This window comes from Phycodurus eques, chromosome 4 (genome assembly GCF_024500275.1).
Source record: "Phycodurus eques isolate BA_2022a chromosome 4, UOR_Pequ_1.1, whole genome shotgun sequence".
Lineage (NCBI taxonomy): Eukaryota > Metazoa > Chordata > Actinopteri > Syngnathiformes > Syngnathidae > Phycodurus > Phycodurus eques.
Genome location: NC_084528.1, coordinates 4,378,194 through 4,399,915, shown reverse-complemented (window position 1 = coordinate 4,399,915; position 21,722 = coordinate 4,378,194). Strand labels below are relative to the sequence as shown.

General features: G+C 39.3%; 1 protein-coding gene across 2 annotated transcripts in view; it reads left to right on the top strand.

Annotated features, from left to right (window-relative positions):
• The first annotated feature begins 5,446 nt into the window (after nucleotides 1-5,446).
• LOC133401133 (low-density lipoprotein receptor class A domain-containing protein 4-like) overlaps nucleotides 5,447-21,722 on the top strand; it is a 66,454-nt gene continuing 50,178 nt past the window's right edge. For both annotated transcript variants that reach the window (XM_061673699.1, XM_061673698.1), the window contains exon 1: nucleotides 5,447-5,853. In XM_061673699.1, the coding sequence (XP_061529683.1) occupies nucleotides 5,760-5,853 (94 nt within the window). In that variant the 5' untranslated portion in view covers nucleotides 5,447-5,759. The remainder of the gene's footprint in view (nucleotides 5,854-21,722) is intronic.

Genomic DNA, 21,722 nt, shown 5'->3' with positions numbered 1-21,722 from the left:
TATCCAACCACTAAAATAAAAAGTCCCCTGTATGGAAGTTTTTTTGTTTTCTTTTCTTTTAACATTGAAGCATAGTCATGCTGAAACTAAAAGCCAGCATGTCTAAACATGCATTCAACGCAGGAGTAATGCAAACCACCATAACAATCTCTACAAGGAAAGTAGGATTCATAGCATTCTACATTTTACTGTGCACCTCTGAGTATATCAAAATCAGTGCCAGATTTTGAACCGTCTTGTAATCTTGGAGATCTAGGAGATCGGATCATTGAACAGGTATAATCTTTCAATTACATTGGAACACTGATCATTTCGGACAGTCGCAATAAAAAAGGAAATCCACAGAAGAATTGCACTGGCAAAGGATGCTTTCAATAAAATGAAGAATTTGTTCACTGACAGAAAATTATTGTCGGAGTCAAAAACTCGCCTACTCTTTGTATGGTCATTGTTGACATATGGATGTGAGCCCGAGACGTTCTCGGCGGAAATGCAGAGGTTTTACGACATGCAACTCAAGAAAGACAGGTAATGACAACAACTGAATGAGGTCAACTCAAATTTATTGGATATTATATCAGAAAAGGTCAAATGGAGGATTTTTGTTTTTGCCTTGTAGGGAGAATAGAAGGAAAGAAGGCATGAAGTGGTCAGAGGGAAAACATATCTTAATCATTTTCAACCCAATTTCAACGGTGCAAGAGTGCGCCGGAGAACCGCCGGAGACCGTGAAAAGTGGCACCACATTACCCAAACATGGTTCGCCTCAAGCCCGGATCTGGTTTGGCGCTGACGACGACGAGGTGCACCTCTGTGTCCCCTCATGTTTTCTAACAGAACGAGGCAATGGACTGATATACAACCAGATCATAGAAATGAACATCTTTTTTTAATGATTATTTTTCAATTATGGGAGAATGAATTCGCCTTTTCCCAGCAGAGACACAAGATGGCGCTGTATATCACGTCACCCACCCCACCACAGAGCCTCAAAGGGAGACCCCAATCCTCGTTTTTTGTTCAATGAGAGGGAGATGATAAAAACCTTCTTGGGACCTTTATGCAGTGCCGTTTTTTTTCATGGCCTCATCTCAATATCTTTAAAACCAAACGAAAAGTTGTGCTTAGCAAGTGTCTACGAGACAAGTGGATAGCATAAGTGACCAATTAAGTGTGTGCGTGTGTCCGCAGACTGCAGCCATGGAGGAGGGTGCATTTGGTATTCAGCAGGGCCTGGTATTTATCTGTCTGCTGGCTGTCTAGTCTGGTCTGGCCTGTTAGTGGTGTCACACTGCATGCTCCCTAGGGGACTAAATTGACGCTCCAGACAGACTGTGCGTGTCTGAGTGTACGTGCATTGTTTGGTGGTGTTGGGATGTTTGTGAGTAGAAAAAGAGAGAATCCATGGGAATAAGAATACCTGGAATATGCATATATGACCAGTTCATTTGTCAAAATGAAAAGACAACATAAACATAAAAAAATACAATAAAACCATGCGATGCTAAATATATAATGGTTTTAAACCAACCTTTTTAAATATATATATTTTTAAATCCTTCATGGTTTTATGAGGTGAAGTGTGTTATGTGACAACAAATCCATGAATGCATTTTTAAATATTACTAGCCTTGTATAACTTTTAAGATTTTTAGTCAGTGTATGTGTGTGTGCGTGTATAAGTAAATATTTATTGAGCATAATCAGTGATGCAACACTTATTTAAAGATTATTCATTTTGCTTTCTCGGGGTTCATTTCATTTCACTGCTGTGTGAAAACGTTAAACCAACCTGGTGAAGATAAATACGATATTAAGATATTCCACATTTTGATGACAAGTCATTTATTTTCCCTCACAGGATGAATGAAACACCCATCGTTACGTAAACCCATCTGTCGGTGGGTTGGTCTATCTATCTATCTATCTATCTATCTATCTATCTATCTATCTATCTATCTATCTATCTATCTATCTATCTATCTATCTGTCTGTCTGTCTGTCTGTCTGTCAATATCTATTTTCTTTTTTTTTTTATCTGCCCCTGTGCCAATTATTTTTGAAGGACCACTTGTAAGCACTATTTATGGGTTAGAGAGCGCAGTTTGACTGGTCCAAAGTGGCATTCTGAGTCTCTCTCAGATTTGAATAACCTAGTTTATTTTGAGACTGTAGACAGTACTGCAATAGAGTGAACAGTATTTGTACAGTATGTGTGTTTAGATGCAGTCATTTGCAGTTTGCCTGATTCAGAAGGGATACAGTGGGTTAAAGGGGACATTGGGGGTCATACCTCTCTGCAGCACATGTGGCCCTGAACCACAAGACTGGTGCGGGGGTCAACTCAAGGTTGCCTTCTTCAAAGGCCTTCTTCATTGGTTGAGGCCAGCCATAACAAGGGAGTGAAACTTGAAGCGGTCTTCCCTCCCCCAAAAAACACACCAGGCCAGCCCTCTTCTTCCTCCTCCCCTCTGGTCTGCCCTCCCAGAGCCATTGTCAACCACAACCCGGACGTCTGCTCCTCTTCTGACTCAAATCAACGCTTTCAGCCAACATCCCTCCCACCCCACACTCCCCTTCCCCTGCTAGTCAGACACACACATGCATACTTATTTATATTACTCACTGTGCCGTACTTTGAATGCACTGCACTTTTTACTTTTACTTGAGTATTCATGTGAAGAAGGATCGGCCCAAGGGAGTGTGCTTACTTTACAGACTTCAAAAAACAGCAGCTTTGTCATGCAGCTCTTAAATGGTGACTGCCCACACTTATTATATATATATATATATATATATATATATATATATATATATATATATATTTCAGCCCATTTCTAACTTGAAAAAAGACCTTGCAGTAAGTTGCAGATGTTTCCGTTGTTTTGCCAGAGGATATGGCAACATTAGCCCTATCCTATGGTGTCGCACATGCACACACAATCACTAAGTCTAGTCAGCAAACAGCTTCTTCATGAAATCATTTAAGTGAATAAAGCAAATAATGTTTCTGTGGGGCCCAATATATGATTGTTGGTTTTTGGGCAGTTGAAATTTAACTGGTGGCAGGTGTGTGTGTCGACTCCTATATATTATTATTTTTTTGTATTTTATTTGATGTTCATGCTCTGATTAAAAAAAAAAATCTGACTACTCTTACTCAAGTAAATATTTGGATGACTACTTTTTACTTTTACTTGAGTCATATTATTGTAAAGTAACAGTACTCCTACTTGAGTAGAATATTTGGCTACTCTACCCACTTCTGGTTACAAGTTACTCTGTTTAATATGTGTAACTATACCAATCACTTTCTCAAAGTAATATAACTAATTCCCTTGCATTACATTTTTGATTACTTTTCTTAATTTCGAATAAATGCATCACCTTCGATGTTTCCTTGAAAAAGTGGATTCACACCATAGATAAATATTTTGGAATTAACCATAGATTTTTTTCTTTACACAAATAATAAACTGATAACAAGACATGATGAAATGTCAATACATTTGTTGCATTATGTGGAGAGCGTGTGGAAAACCATCATGCCATACCATGTTGACCTAATGACAAATCATATATATATATATATATATATATATATATATATATATAAAATATATATATATATATATACATTTTCCGTACTGCTTATTCTCACTAGGGTCGCGGGGGTGCTGGAGCCTATCCCAGCTATCTTCGGGCGAGAGGCGGGCAGAGGTGGGTAGAGTACCCAAATATTGTACTCAAGTAAGAGTACTGTTATATTTGAATAACAGGGCTCAAGTAAAAGTAAAAAGTAGTTATCCAAATATTTACTTGAGTAAGAGTAAGAAAGTACTCATGGAAAAAAACTACTCAAGTAAAGAGTAACTTGTGAGTAACTTCAGATTTTTTTTTTTAAATCAGAGCATGAACATAAAATAAAATGAAAAAAATAATAATATATGGGAGTTGACACACACCTTCCACCATTTCAATCTTTAACTGCCCAAAAAACAACAACACATACATTGGGCCCGACAGAAACATTATTTGCTTGATTCACTTAAATGACTTCATGAAGAACCGACTTAGTGATTGTGTGCGACACCATAGGGATAATGCTAATGTTGCCATATCCACTGTCAAAACAACAATAGAAACATCTGCAACTTACCACAAGGTGTTTTCTCAAGTTAGAAGTGGGCTGAAATATCCAGGTTTGGGCAGTCACCATTGAAGAGCTGCTTGACAAAGCTGGTATTCCAAATTTGGTCTTTAAACACACTCGCGCGGCTGTTTTTTTCTCTCTCAAAATGAGTCATTTTGATTGGCTCGCGAAGGCTACGTGCGCGGTCATGCGACTGCCTTGTATCGTCTGATTGGTGAATTGGAGTCAAATGACATTAGTGATCCCGTTTGATTGGCGCAAGGGGCACCCTATGCGGAAGTCGAAGATGGAGTCTAAAAATAGGCACGCACACGCAAGAATGAATAAATAAAAGTAGCGAAAGGCATGTCGATCATTTTAACGGAGTAAAAGTATCGATCTTTCTTCACATAAATACTCAAGTAAAAGAAAAAAGTACAGTGCCTTTAAAGTACTCTGACTAGTATAGATTATGGAAAATGTTATTGAGTAAATGTAACGGAATAAATGTAGCGCGTTACGACCCACCTCTGGGGGCGGGGTACACCTTGAACTGGCCGCCAGCCAATCGCAGGGCACAAATAAACAACTATTCGCACTCACATTCACTCACACACGTGTGTGTGTGTGTGTGTGTGTGTGTATGTGGCAACCCAGATAAGTGAATGTTCCATATAAAAAGGCCAACATTATGAAGATGAAACCGTTCGAAAGTCAAATTTCTATGTGTTCTTTTGTGTAACTATGAGTCTAACCTTTTCAAACTCATGTTTGAGACGGAATGGCACATGACCAGAGAGGCAATCACAAGGGTCGGCTTTAGAAGGAAATAGGGTATAAACAAAACAACAAGGTTTTGCGGCTATTTTTCAAATAAAAATTGTAATCATGGGAATTGTGCATTTAATTACACATTTTCTCCCAGCAATGCAATAAATTACATTTACATAAATGTTGTAATTAAATTACATAATCTTGTTACATGGAAATGAGAACATACATACGGTTCGTGTAGCTTATGGTTCATTGATTAGCTATAAATGCAAACCAATTTATAAAATACATTTGTTTCTTAAAATCTTTGATTATTTAGATATGAATTGAAGGATATATGGGATGCAGACATAAGTTTACTACAATAGTGTCAAGGAACAACTGTGAGCAAACGTTGTGGTTCGTTGAAGAGTACTGCGTTGGACTTGGCACAGAGAGATTCGTTTCATGTCCATGGAGGCAACAGTGCTGGGCCTCCTCTCCAGCAGTCTGATTGGTTGAGCGCAGCTGTCAGTTAGGGTGTGGGCGGGGTTGAGCCCACCCCGTCTGCCCTGGTCTAGTTCGAAGACAGCTGCTCACCGCGGCGGTGGAAAAAGGGAAAACTGCACAATGCGAGAGCCGCAAAAAAATGGCTAAACCTCGAACCGGCAACTAATTCACTTTCCGAGTCCACTCCGAGAGAAATATGGCCTGAGGAACACCGTGGAAAATACGTGCGAAACTGTCAGCCGAAGCGGCGGACTCTGCTGCCGCTGCCTGGAAGTTTTCGTTGTTTTTCCGTCGGGGGTCCCCGACGGCGGCGGCGGTGGCGGCGGCTCTCTCCCCGGAGCGGTGTCCCGGTCCACCGAGCCCCATGCAAAACCTCACGGCCCCTGGCGGCTCCGGCAACTCCAATGTCACCTGCTCCTGCAACTGTACCGCTTCCCAGCCACAGGGAATGGAGATATGTGAGTACAGTATTAGACTTGTGTTTTCCGTGACCTTAAATCCGGCCCAGTGACGGAGTGTCTAATCCGTTTTATGTACACGTCCAAGTGTAGCAGCATTAGGACGACACGTGTAAGCGTTCGTCCCCCCCAAAAAAGGCTCAAACATATGAGCTTCTCATGAATATTTATTTGATCATTTCATTTTCCGTGCGTCTGCACAGCACGGTAAAAACTTTCCAGAGGCTCAATGCGACTGCTGGTATTTATAATGCCATTTGATGTGGCTATATGACTTTCAAGTTTCAAGTGTGAAGTCGGTAAAAGCGTGACGGTATTTTTAGCTCATACAGTATAGCGTGGCACTTACATTACCTCGACAAGCAGCTGGGCAGTCACCAGTCACAATAACCTATTCAAATGATGACGTACATTCGACTTTTGGTTTGCATTATTGATTAGGTTAAATGTTTTAAAGCAAGAAACTTGACTGCTGTTTCTATAAATGACTTTTTTACATTTTTTTTATTTTATTATTATTATTTTCTTAGTCCCATTCACTTGTGTGCACAAAGTGTAAGGGATCCCCACAGAGGGTTAAATAGTTGGCAGTCAGCACTAACAGGAAACGCTGAAATTGTATGATATGTCTGTCTGCTGTCTGAGCAGTCCACAGAGAAACTGTCATTATCAGCTCTGCTCAAATGCTGCCTATTAGAGCCACTGCAGATGTTCCTCTTCATGGGGAAGAGCAGGCATACAGGCAAGGAGGAAGACAGAGGACAGTCACAGCATGTAGTCAAAGACGAATAAAGAAGAAACGCACATTAGACGGAGGTTAATTCCCAACCGGGCGGTTTGGTGAGAGCCGTTACACAATTAGATGTGTACATGCACTCCCCGTAGACCAACGTGCAGATGTATAGAAACGCTCCAGACAGAAGGCCAGAGTTCCAGTGATGTGTAATTTCCATTGGGGCAGAGGCCAGGCTCGGGCAACGTGGGATGAATGTAGGACATTAGATTTCGATTTGGCAGCAGAGTGTGGCTGCGGTGACGCCACACCGCAACCAAGTAGTGTATGTTTGTCTGACACACTTACTCACGGCTCACCTTGCAAAAGCCGTGCAGCATCATCGAGTTTATTGCTTGCCCAGGGGAGAAAGTCAGGGATGCACGTAGAGAGTAGTCCAGTTAGATCACTCCGGTCAACTTCCTGAAACTTTTTTCCTGAAACTGTTGCTTAATAACTGAAGTCTGTTGCTTTATGACAGCAGTGTGGGAGATTTGTTTCCTTGATATGTTAACTGCATTTTGCGATCATTTCAACATGTCACTATTGAGAGGGACAACCTTCCATTGATTGTTGTTCAAAAGAGCTCCTGTTTGTGTGCTGCCTTGTCTAACAAAGTTTACAAGGCTGAACATTGTGCACAGCAGACTGCTCATGCTCTGATGAATTCCTTGGTTGAGACAAGCTAAAGTCATTTTTGTTCTTTTTTTAAGCAGAAAGGATGGTCTGTTGAGATCAAATTGGAGGCAAATTCCACCTTATGACTATAGTCACCACAATTATCATGGTTGTGAGCACATCACAATATTGCTAAAATAAATACAAAATTTGTAAAATAGTTATAGATACATGCACTTTTTGTACATGGACATGTTAGAAATGTGTTAAAACAGCAATAACCAAAATTCATTTTCATACATGAAAATAGTTCACTTTCTCTGGTCTAAATCAGTTCATGGTTTGTAAACAATGTCTCTGGCTCTCCCTGGTTCCTTTCATGTTCATGCAGTACGGATTCCAGGTAGGACTGGGCGATATGGCCTAAAATTAATATCATGGTATAAATTTAATCACGCCGGCACGGTGTACGACTGGTTAGCACATCTGCCTCACAGTTCTGGGAAGCGGGGTTCAAATCCCCGCCTGTGTGGAGTTTGCATGTTCTCCCTGTGCATGGATGGGTTTTCTCCAGGCACTCCGGTTTCCTCCCACATCCCAAAAACATGCGTGGTAGGTTGATTGAGGACTCTAAATTGCCCGTAGGTGTGAATGTGAGTGCGAATGGTTGTTTGTTTCTATGTGCCCTGCGATTGGCTGGCGAACGGTTCAGGGTGTACCCCGCCTCCCTCGCGAAGATAGCTGGGATAAGCTCCAGCAGCCAGCGACCCTAGTGAGGATAAGCGGTAAAGGAAAATGGATGGATGGATGGTAACAGTATATATGTTCATATAAACTTTAGTGTAAAAATTATAATGTAAAGTTATTTTAGTTATAATGTAAAGTTATTTTAGTTATATGAATGGGCTATATAGTCCCTTAGCTAAGCTTAAGTGATTAAATGTTTTTAAGTCCAGGTTAAAAACCCTTCTTTTTTCTCATGCTTTTTAGCGCATTTCCACTTTTAAATGATATTTTTTGCACTGTACGCTGTTTTAATTGTACTCTTATTTTTTTTCCTCTTGGTTTTAAATCTTTCTAAGCTGTTTTTTTTACTTTGTTTTTAAATGATTTTAATCATGTAAAGCACATTGAGTTACCTTGTGTATGAAATGCACTATATAAATACATTTGTTTTGCTTTGCTCTTGCTTTAAAAAAAAAAAACCTGGCTTTACACTATAAGGATTTTTTAGGCCGATAACCGATCACTGATCCAATCACAAGCTGGAGCAATGTGTCTATTTAAATGACTTGTTAATTTACTGTATATACTTGTGTACTGTATACTGAGTATCTTCAAAAGTGTTCGCTAGCAATTTAGACTAAAGGTAAAATAGTGACCTCTAGGGGGCATTCAAGGATTGGCCACTGACATAAAGTTAAGGTTTCAGTCAGGTCAAACCAACATTACAACATGACAGAAATAATGGGTGCTAACTTAGTGTATGTAATTAAATTACTTTATTGCAATTAAATTACTTCGCACACACCGAAACTTTAGCGCATGATTCAACAGAGCGCCGGCATGTTTACCTACAACTGCGCGAAGGGCTGTTTGTTTATATGTGCCCTGCGATTGGCTGGCGACCAGTTCAGGGTGTACACCGCCTCTTGCCCGAAGACAGCTGGGATAGGCTCCAGCTCGCCCGCGACCCTAGTGAGGAGAAGTGGAACGGAAGATGAATGAATGAAATGAATGAATGTTAGTGCTAGCACTAGCTTGCTAGGCTACAGAACGTTCTGTTGCCTGCTTGTGAGCTGTATCGTATTAAAAGTACATGAACCTACCTCAAGCAATCCGTGAATGAACGTCCTCTCCCGAGCATCGGTGATGACCACCACACGTTTTCCCTTATTTTATTTCCCCCCCACCCCCACACAATAAATTTGTGCGATCTATTGTTGTTGTCGGCATGGTGACGAGTGTATCCAGTGGCAATTGATTTGACAAGATAAAGTCCAGTGTTCGTAAAAGATGGGATGTGGTGGTATCGGAATACAGGCTCTTATTGCAGTAGTCTGACATAGTGGAATTGTGAAAGACCAAATTTGTCTTGCAGTCTGATCCACTCAATACGTATTGTCTGTCTGAGGCACCGCAAAAAAGTCCCACACCACCAATTTGTTTTTCACCGACAAGATTGAAATAAAACTTGATTGGCCGTCAGATAGTTACAGTACTACATCACAAGAAACGTGACAAGGCTAAAAATAAACTAGCTTTTGGATCGGTACACGACGGCGACGTGGAGTAAATGTCTTTTTGGGAGCCAATCAATGACGTCATTGATCGGATCGGCGAATTATGACATAAAGCCGATCAGCATAAAATGTAATTATCGGCCGATACCGATCAAGCTGATCGATAAAGTCTAGTCGGTGTAAAGTCTTAAAAAAAACAATAACAAAGATGTAATTTTGAGAACAGACACAAGTAACATTGCTGTTCTTCGAAATACCTAATATACTAAGACACAGTTTTGACCAAGTTATACTATAATGTCAAAAGTGTATAATTTATATAGGCTCCTTGTTCTGGGTGACGTATGTGGTAACATTTTGATTAATTTCCACTTTTAGAACTTGTGTGCTTACTATGTAGCACACACTACTCTTTCACCCTAGAGATTAATTTACCTGCTGATTTTCTGTTCATAGTGTTTACTCGCAGCTGTAACACGGTTGGTTAGCATGGCTTCTTCGTTTTCTGTTCTTTCGTCTTGCTCAGTGTCGCACAGTGCCATAGCCAGTAACCAAATCTACTGTAGGTCTCCAAACTAGGATTCAAATGGAGGAAGGGATCAAACTAACATGTTTTGATAACTTACATAACTAACTTGTCGGTAAAATTAAGCCTTTCTTTTAATAGAAAGTACATTATTAGTTGGATTCAGCATTCAGTGTCCTGTTAGTTGGTGCAACACGATACCATAGACAAATCCTCGCAGCAAATGCTCTACAGTAGTGATGTCATGATACCAACATTTTTACTTGAATACTGTACCTGCATAAAGTGCCTCTATACCGGTACTGAAACGATACAAAGGCAAAAATCTAAAACATCAGTACAAGCGGTGGAATGAAAACTGACAAAACAACTTCAAATACTTTTATCCATCTATCAATCCATTCTCAATACCGCTTGTCCTGTTCAGGGTCACAGGGTGCTGGAGCCTATCCCAGCTGACTTTGGGTGAAAGGCAGACGACACCCTGAACTGGTCGCCAGTCAGTCGCAGGGCACATATAGATACGGACAACCACTCTGACTTGCATTCACACTGTCACTATGTGGGAACTGAACTGATGCTGCCCGCACAGAAGTCAGGCGAATGCACCACTACGCCATGAGTAACCAAATACTTATATATTTTTATTCATTTAAAAAAATTATGATAAACTTGAAAAATTATGTAGTAATGGAATTTTCCCATTCTTAACAGTCATTTTTATTTGGACATAATTGGCAAATAAAGATGATTCTGATTCTGATTAAAAATAATTATAGACAATCCATATTCTTGTACAGCACAAAAATATGTTGTACTTTTTTTGTGGCCTAAGACGCTCAGTAAATTACAAAGTTATTGTAAATAAATATAAAAATGTTTGAAAAGTTTTAAATTGTATCCAAACTTACCACGCTGGTGTTGTTTCATGTTGACACTGTTGACGTACTCATTGGCGAGTCAAGGTAGGTCGTTTTCATGTAGGACTAGGGAAAGGGGGGGAAAAAAAAATCGACTTACTCGGTCGGATAAAGTCGACTTCAAAAATAGATCAACACAGATCTCTCTGCCTCTGCGCCATTCAAGCCCCCTTCCATACAGATATATCCACTGTACCTCCATTATACTGTATTCAAACTCCCTTCACAGTGTATTAGCACTCTCTATTGGTGGAAAGGTAGACCTGCAGGCACAAACATTAATCCATACATACATATGATGTTGGAATTAGGATATAGCATTTTGCCTTGAGTCTCCTGGTTGATACTGTCCATGACTGGGATTTGAACTACAATTTTCTGGGTCCCAACTCGGTTGTGTTACCACTGAGCCATTTTAACATCAAGTGGACACAATTGCAGGGTAAATTGGAAATAGAAACTAATTTGTGTTAAAATGCAAGACTAACATCAACCTCAACAGCATCGGCCGCCCGAGATACTTTGTGGGCTGCAGAGTGATTAATGTATTTTTTTGATAGTGGGCCGTCAGCTCACTCACATCCGGTGCATTCTTAGCGCACATGCGATGCCGACAGACCGAGGTTTCGACCAAGGCCTCGTGAATCTTTTTTTTAATCCCTTCAGGCGTCCCTGCTGAAGCGTGGGGGTGACTTTGGTGGTGGCGGGGTTGTTGCATACATCCGATTCCTCGATTATTAGTTAAAAAAGAAAAACAAACTTTTTTGGGTGGGGTTATAACTCGATTATTCGATTAAATATCTGTAGGATAATCGATTGTAAAAATAATCAATAGTGACAGCCCTATTTTCATGAGCCGCGAGGAATTAGTGTGCTTCCTATTTCCAAATCTGTTGCCACTGACCAGTGATTTCCAAACTTTATGGAACCAAGGCACATATTTTACAATTGAAAAATCGCGCGGCACGCCAATAAACACAAATGTCACCACAAGTGGATATATTAATTACTGTATGTACTTCCTGGCATCTAATAGAAGACCATTCATTTGTTCTGTCTGTCACTATGCCTCACTGGCATAAATAGATGAACAAAGATACATTATTTATTGTCAATATATTTTTTTGAGAAATAAAGTAAAATTTAATAATTTCCCACAGCACACCTGAAGAGCGCTCATGGCACACTAAAAAAAAAAAAAAAAACAGTGGCCAATTCTAGAACTAACAAGACTTTGTCAGTCAGTTTAAGTGACAACTATTTTTGGACACACACTGTCCAGATGGTCCATTAATTCTGATATCCTAAATCGGGGTCCATTAAAACGAGGTTCCTTTTTACCTGCTTTGCCACTGGAAAAGCGCAGACAGCGAGCAGAGCCAGGTTGAGATCAAACAGATACTGTATTGTAATAAAGCTCACCAGTTGTCAAATATAGGCTTTACAAAACAATTTTAACAAAGGAGATTTTCAACATTTTTGTGTAAATCACAGCAATTATTTTATGTTGTATTAAGCATCAGCTAATAAATAATCTGAGAATTGTTTTGTTGCACTGGCAACTCTCAGGAAAGAGAAACTAGTAAAGTAAACAAATGTGCAGCTGAAACTTTGATATTTTACATTTCAATTGTTAAACAAATGTTTATTCCAGTGTTGTAGCTCTAATTTTATATGCAGCTCCTATGAGAAAGACTGAAGAAACCTGTGGAATATATTTACAGTATTTTATAATGCGCTGCAGCCTCCTTGAATTTACATCTTTAGACAAAGCTATCTATATACATGCTCTCTTGGCTAAGGAAGGGGTCACTGTGTCAGCATGTGGAGTGGCTGAATGTGTCTCTGTGTATGTAACAGCCTGCAGTCAGGGTCAGCCAGGTGGATGTAAATGGTCTGATCTGTAATCCTGTGTATGAGTGGTTTTAGTGTGTAGGTGGCTGCAGGGTCATCGTTCAAGTGCCTCAGGCTACCACAGGCATAGAATGACTTGTTGATGCTTACGCAAACACGTACAAAGAAACACACAAAGGCATATGCACTCAAAGTTACACCTGGTCCACTTACACACTTGCACATACAGATAGGGATTGTAGTTACAGTCAATATTTACTTGGCTTTACACAATCAGGATTTTTGGGGCCGATCACCAAGTTAAAAAAAACGATAACCAATCACTGATCCGATCACAAGATGGAGCAATGGTGTCTATTTAAATGACTTGTTAATTTACTGTATATACTTGTGTACTGTATACTGAGTACATTCAAAAGTATTCTCTATTCTCATCAGTCAGGTCAAACCAACATTACAATATGACAGAAATAATGGGTGCTAACTTACTGTAATTAAATTACTTTATTGTAATTAAATTCACCCCCCCCCAAAACTTTAGAGCAGGGGTGTCAAACTAATTTTTGTCACAGGCCACATCGTATTTATGACTTCCCTCGGAGGGCCGCGACGACTGTGAACCCATATAAATGAAAGATTACTACATATGTTCTAATTACGTACATTATACACAACACATTGATGAATAACCAGTTTTAAAATCCGAAATCTAGAAAACATGTTTTTCAGCTATTACATTTCTTTTTAAAGGGGGATTGGTAACAAAAAAAATGCTTGCAAATATCACATTTATATTACATCAGAACACAATGAGCACGTTTGATCTGCTTTCACGGGCCACATAAAATGATGTGGCGGGCCGGATCTGGCCCCCGGGCCACCAGTTTGACACCTATGCTTAGAGCATGATTCGACAGAACGCTGGCATGTTTACGTACAACCGTTAGTGCTAGCACTAGCTTGCTAGGTTACATAATATTTTGTTGCCTGCTTACGAGCTGTATCGTAATCAAACTTTGTGAACATACCTCAAGCAATCCATCCATCCATCCATTTTCTGAGCCGCTTATCCTCACTAGGGTCGCAGGCATGCTGGAGCCTATCCCAGCTGTCATCGGGCAGGAGGCGTGGTACACCCTGAACTAGTTGCCAGCCAATCGCAGGGCACATACAAACAGACAACCATTCGCACTCACATGCACACCTACGGGCAATTTAGAGTCTCCAATTTATGCATGGTTTTTGGGATGTGGGAGGAAACCGGAGTGCCCGGAGAAAACCCACGCAGGCACGGGGAGAACATGCAAACTCCACACAGGCGGGGACGGGGATTGAACCCGGGTCCTCAGAATTGTGAGGCTGACGCTCTAACCAGTCGGCCACCGTGCCGCACCTCAATCAATCGTTGAATTAAAGTCCTGTCCCGAGCACCGGTGACCACCACCACACGTTTTCCCCCATTTTGTTCTTATAATGCACACGGCGCGATCCATTGTTGTTGTCGTCGCCATGGTAACGAGTGTATCCGGTCGCGTTGGAGTTGACAAGATAAAGCCCAGTGATCGTAAAAGACGGGATGCGGTGCAAGATTTTATTGCAATAGTCTGACATAAATCGTGCAATCCTGAAAGACCAAATATGCCTTGTCGTCTGATCCACGCATTACGTGTTGTCTGTCTCAGACGTGTTGTCTGTCCCACACCAACGTTTTTTTTTTCTTTTTTTTAAATAACTTTATTGGTTGTCAGGTATTTACAGTTCTACATCAAAAGACATGCGACCAGGCTACAAATAAACTAGCTTTTGGATTAAAATATATTGTACAAGATGGCGACGCGGAGTAAATGTCTTTTGCGGAGCCGATCAATGACGTCATTGATCTAATTAGCAAATTATGACATTAAAGCCGATAAGCCGATCAGCAGAAAATTAAAATATTTGGCCGACACCCATCAAGTCGATCAGATCGGTGTAAAGTCTAATATTTACCCTTCCGTCTCTAGCCAGACACCAAGTACACGATGATATATATATTTTTCCCACCAATGTTTTTTTCCCCCCCCCAATCCATTAGTTTTTTGTTGATGTGATGTCAATTTTGAACTGGGTTATTGTTTTTAGTCAGATGTTTTCATTACTACATTTGACTGATGTGTCATACAAATAAACTTAGACGTCTTAGTTTGAGGAAAGAGTCAGACACTGGGTAAATGAGTGAAATGTAAAAAAAAAAAAAAACACAGCTCCATCAACAATTATTAAAAATAATTGGTATATATCCATTTGAGAGCTCACAATTAACTTCACAGGGAATTTCAGAATTGAACATCATTTATTCTGACACCTATGCAGTGAACACAACACAGTAAGTGCTCAACTTGAACGATGTTAAGAAAGACCTCCTTGTTAAAACCTAGGAGCTGGGGGGCTTCACAGAGCCTCTGTTTTAAGTTGACCTGCAGTAGTAACATGCTGGCTGAAGAAACTCAAGGTTTACAACTTTCTATTTGCAAGAATCATCAAGGGCTTGCCAGTCTGCACAATGAACGATTTTTCTGTCATTGGAAGGTGCTGTTTACATCGGATCTGTGCAGACTAATCAATGTTGACTGATATATGATATAATCTACAAAGAAAAACCTAGTCATACAGCAACATAGCTTGCAGAACAACCTTGATCAGTAAAATGTACAGTAAGACACCTTCAGAAGAAAAATAATATGCATAGACGAATGCTGTTTAAAGGCAGTCAGTCTTTATTTCTTTTTGGTTTATGCATCATTTGTTTTTAGAATATTCATCCCTCATCATTTAAATGTTACAGTACATAGTTTGAGCGAAGATGCCCACACAGTCCTGCAGCTTTAGGGCGGGCCTTATATAAATGATTTATCTAAAAAACAATAAAAAAAAAATATATATATATATTTTTTTTCAATTCAGTCACCTTTGGCAGGCTTTTTAAAAAGACTTCTGTGGTGTGTCAAATTTACAAGACATTTGTTTGCCTTCTTTAGTGGGTTAATTACTTTATACCTCTGTGCCAAATGTTTATTTGTTTAAGTGCATTTTTTTGTGAACAGCCTTTTTTGTGAACAGAGCCCAAGTCTGTTTTATATATTTTTATTTATCTAAGATATTTTATTAATTGTTCTACATTTCAACGTCAATGTTCAATATTCTTTCAAATTGAAAGTTAATTGTTTTTTTTTTTTAAAAAGGATGTACTTGAATTTTAGTATTATGTTCTATTATAATTATTTCGGTGGCAAAAAAACATCAACGATACTATCGTTCATCATGATAGTGTTGGGAAAATATATTGTCGCAAAAGATTTGCTATCATGACAGGCCTTCTTACTGGTTTGCTCCGTAAGATGTCAGAAAATAGGCAAAAATGGTGATAGTGTTTTTCCAAAGTAAAATATGTTTGCAAATGTCTTTTGGTGAAACACTAAGATAATCAGTCTTCTTTATTATTGTAATAAATATAATTATTAGTATTTACTGTTTTATTATTATCATATATATATATTTTTATATTTACTGTTGAGAGGCTTAAATTCAGAGGATTTGGAATTTTTAAGTAAACAAGGTCTCTAAATGATTAATCGATGATCAAAAATCATTATCGATTAATTTGATAATCAATTAGTTGTCGATTCAGCAATTAAATGTTGCTACATTGCATACACTTTATGCCTGATTTGAAGTATTGCCTTAATCGTAAATGACTACTGACTTGTAAGAAGTAGTATTTGGGAGAGGGGACAGTGCTTCAGCAACATACGTATAGTTAATGGTGTGAGCGTGTTATTGGTATCGTGACCAAATTTAAAAAAAAAAAGTCACTTGTTGGATTTTGTGATTGGACCTTACTTAATATACGCTACGGTCTTCAATAGTGCTAGAGCACTCTGCATCTTTTTGCACAATTGTCAAAAAAAAAATAAAACATTGTACCGGCTTTACCAGATAACGACCAACCCTTTATTGCTCATTAACTGTTTTTCTCAATGTCTTTATTTCTCAAAAGGGTTCTCTGTCAATTGACTGTCTGTTGTCGTACTAAAGCAGCTCCAACTTCCGGAGACAAATTCCTTGTGTGTTTTTTGGACATACTTGACAAATAAAGATGATTCTGATTCTGAATAGCCAAGTTTCCAGTTGTCCTTCAGAGTTCCCCCAAGTCATTGATTTTGGATCACAAAGGCAGCAAGGCCAACCAGTCCTATCTTTTGATAAGCTCTTTCAATAAACTGGATCTATACCTAATAATCTAAGATGCAATTGTTTTATAATGTATTATATAGTTTATTTTAGAGCCGGTAAATAATAATGAAAACCACCCAACCATCCATTTTCTATGCTGCTTTTCTTACACACTGGACTGGTCGCCAGCCATTTGCAGGGCGTAAAGAAAACAATTTTAAGCAAATGAATTGGTACCCCAAACTGCATGTTAATTTTATGAATTTAATTTAAAAAAAAAATACAACACATTTGTTACATCTTTGTTTTCTGGGACTGTGTATATCTTTTAAAAATTTATATAAAATGATTTTGTCAGGGTGACTAGCCTCTCTCCTGTGCCCATTGTTTTTGATACATGGAATTAGAAAAAGTTAATACTGTAGTGTGTGTGGGGTGGGGATGTGTGTGTCTTTACTCTGACTTGAATAAGATCACTCTTTTCTGTGACTGTGTGTAAAAAGAATGAGAAGAATGTAGGCTTTTAAACCAAAGTGGACCATTATTGCCAGAGACATTGAATCTAGATTGTCTCTGCGCAATTGTTAAATTTGAACAGAGTAATAGAAAGTGAACATTTTGTGTCCTTCCTGTCCTGGCATCAGTAGCACCCAGCCACTCTGGCTGCTGGGATTCCCTTTGTGTCTCGATTCTGCACCCCCATCCAGCACGCACACGCACACACACACACACACACACACACACACACACACACACACACACACACACACATACACACACACACCTCTTTCCATGGTTCACAAAATGCCCTTGGGACCAGGGCAGATTTTGTAGTCTTAGTGTGTTTGAGACAGGCCATCCGTCAAGTGTGTGTTAGGGTGGGCAGGCAGTGGATGATATCAGGGAGTTTCCTCACATCTATTTACACAGTTTGACTATCTGAGAAGCTAAAGAGTTCAGGCGAATGAATCAGTTTGCTGTGCATCTCATGATTACAGGTCTGTGGACACAACGCCAAAGTGCTGCACTCCAGACGCATATTGGCAGACAGTAAACGAGCACAGTGCTTTTTGTTTTTTTGTCCTCCACTCAAGCCAGGATTCAGCTAAATTTAATGGTGAGCATAGTTATTACCCTTTGTGATCCCTCTGTCACTGCATTGGCACCTAAAAAATATGCACACAAAAAAAAAAAATCAAACAAATACGCTGGTTTTGTACAACCCCAATTCCAATGAAGTTGGGACATTGTGGTAAACGTAAATAAAAACAGAATACAATAATTTGCAAATCATGTTCAACCTATATTTAATTGAATACACTACAAAGACAATATATTTAATGTTCAAACTGATAAACTTTATTGTTTTTTGCAAGTAATCATTAACTTGGAATTTGATGGCTGCAACACGTTCCAAAAAAGCTGGGACAGGTGGCAAAAAAGATTGAGAAAGTTTAGGAATGCTCATCAAACACCTGTTTGGAACATCCCACAGGTGAACAGGCTAATTGGGAACAGGTGGGTTCCATGATTGGGTATAAAAGGAGCTTCCCTGAATTGCTCAGTCATTCACAAGCAAAGATGGGGCGAGGTTCACCTCTTTGTGAACAAGTGCGGAGAAAATAGTCGTACAGTTTAAGGACAATGTTGCTAAACGTAAAATTGCAAGGAATTTAGGGATTTCATCATTTACTATCCATAATATCATCAAAAGATTCAGAGAATCTAGAGAAATCAGAAGGCCAAAAACCAACATTGAATTCCTGTGACCTTCGATCCCTCAAGCAGCACTGCATCAAAAACCGGCATCAATGTGTAACGGATATCACCGCATGGGCTCAGGGACCTTGTCAGGTCAAACCAATGTCAGTAAATACAGTTCGGCGCTACATCCGGAAGTGCAATTCTACTATGCAAAGCGAAAGCCATTTATCAACAACACCCAGAATCGCCGCCGGCTTCTCTGGGCCCGAGTTCATCTAAGATGGACTGATGCAAAGTGGAAAAGTGTTCTGTGTTCTGACGGGTCCACATTTAAAATAGTTTTTGGAAATTGTGGAGGTCATGTCCTCCGGGCTAAAGAGGAAAAGAACCATCTGGACTGTTATGGACGCAAAGTTCAAAAGCCAGCATCTGTGATGGTATGGGGCTGTGTTAGTGCCAATGGGATGGGTAACTTACACACCTGTGAAGGCACCATAAATGCTGAAAGGTACATACAGGTTTTGGAGAAACATATGCTGCCATCCAAGCAACGTCTTTTTCATGGACGCCCCTGCTTATTTCAGCAAGACAATGCCAAACCACATTCTGCATGTGTTACAACAGCGTGGCTTCGTAGTAAAAGAGTGCGGGTACTAGACTGGCCTGCCTGCAGTCCGGACCTGTCTCCCATTGAAAATGTGTGGCGCATTATGAAGCGTAAAATACAACAACGGAAACTGTTGGAACAGCTGAAGCTGTACATCAAGCAAGATTGGGAAAGAATTCCACCTTCAAAGCTTCAACAATTAGTGTCCTCAGTTCCCAAACGTTTATTGAATGTTGTTAAAAGAAAAGGTGATGGAACACAGTGGTAAACATGACCTTGTCCCAGCTTTTTTGGAACAGGTGTTTGATGGGCATTCCTAAACTTTCTCAGTCTTTTTTTGTCACCTGTCCCAGCTTTTTTGGAATGTGTTGCAGCAATAAAATCCTAAGTTAATGATTATTTGCTAAAAACAAAAAAGTTTATCAGTTTGAACATTGAATATCTTTGTAGTGTATTGAAATAAATGTAGGTTGAACATGATTTACAAATCATTGTATTCTGTTTTTATTTATGTTTAACACAACATCACAACTTCATTGAAATTGGGGTTGTAACTTGGGGTGGTCCATTTTGGCGGCACGGTGGACGACTGGTTAGCATGTCCGCCGACTGGTTACCACGTCCACCTCACAGTTCTGAGGTTCCTCGCCTGTGTGGAGTTTGCATGTTCTCGCCGTGTCTGCGTGGGTTTTCTCCGGCAACTCCAGTTTTCTCCCAGATCCCAAAAACATGCATAGTAGGTTAATTGAAGACTCGAAATTGCCCATAGGTGTGAATCTGAGTGTGAATGGTTGTTTGTTTATATGTGCCCTGCGATTGGCTGGCGACCAGTTCAGGGTGTACGCCGCCTCTCGCCAAAAGATTGCTGGAATAGGGTCTAGCATGCCCGTAACCCAAGTGAGGAAAAGTGGTGTAGAAAATGGATGGATTGATGGGTGGTCCATTTCGTTATACAATATATTCAGAGAAAATGACATGAACTGTACAGTAGATTTCAGACATGTATCACGGGCATGTCGGGATTTTAGGGTCTGCTTTGAATTTTGAAGTTTAATTTGTTCAGGCGTAGCACTGTTGAAAAGGATCATTGCAGGGATTTAATCAGGGAGTTAGATACTCTTACACATGGTATACATCTTCAAGCAGCATATGAATAAAATCTTTTGGACCACTTTCCAACATTAAAACAACCTCTCTTCTCTTTAAGGCCTTGACAGCCATACGATACTCTGAAAATACAGGACGGTATCTTCATTTGCTATTTTTCATGGTATTAATATGGTTGACAAATCATGTCAATATTATGTGTAATTCAAGCTTCTAGCATTTGTATTTCCGCCGCATCAAAATCATTGCTGCATTTGTACCTTTTCACACATTCACAACTGCAAATTTTTATCTTGTTTTCTTTTATCTTATTTTCTTATTCTCTTTATTTTTCATAAATCTAGAGATTTATTGGGCTAATCTAGGACCTTGGCTATCAAATTTCATGCCATATCATGTGTACATGTGTGTTGGTAATTAAAGTCCTTGAATCCTTGAATCAGGTATTCATACTCTCCCTACTTGACATCCAATTATGGGCCACTGCGCACTTGCGACCAAGTTTTATGTTTCGGGGTGCAGCGAGGACTCAAATATTTTGAGTACAAAAAATGCCCAAGGATTTTATTTCTGCCTCGGGATCTGCCGATTTAACTCATTCATTGCCATCCATCCCAGTTTGATGATGTCGCTTTATACCAGTGATTTCCAACCTTTATGTAGCCAAAGCACAAACTTTACAACTGAAAAATCTCACAGCACATCAACAAAAAAAAAGTTTCACGTTTTATTTATTCTTTGTTTTGAAATCGCCTCACTGAAAATATGTGTAAACAATAAATATAGTTTGCTGCTCAATGTGAATTTAAGAAGTAAAACAGCTGATTATCTAAAAAAAAAAAAAAAAAAAAAGAAAAACAATTGGTCGTTCATTTTTGAGTGGAATGGCTTATTTTTTCCTTTGTATTCGTAATTTCTCCCTAACCAAGAAAAAATAGAATAAGAAAAAAATATAAGAAAAAAAAGATTTTAGGAGGATACTCGAATACTAAAATATTCGATAGCTGTAGCCCTAATTATGTAATGTTTTGGCTACTCTGCTACTCGTCTTTCTTTTTTTTTTTTTATATTCACATTGCTCCTACTAAATCTGCCTCAAACAAATCCCTAAAAATGATTGTTTCATTTTACGTTAACTTTTATATATTTGTAAATTATCATGGCTTGGGCACAATTAGCATATTTCAAATAAGCGTTTAATTAATATTGACAAATAATATTCTTCTGCTTCGGTCTTCGAGAGGCTGCATAGCTGGAGCCACTTAACAGTCCAAATTTATGCTCTCCCAAAGGTTGCTGTTTACTT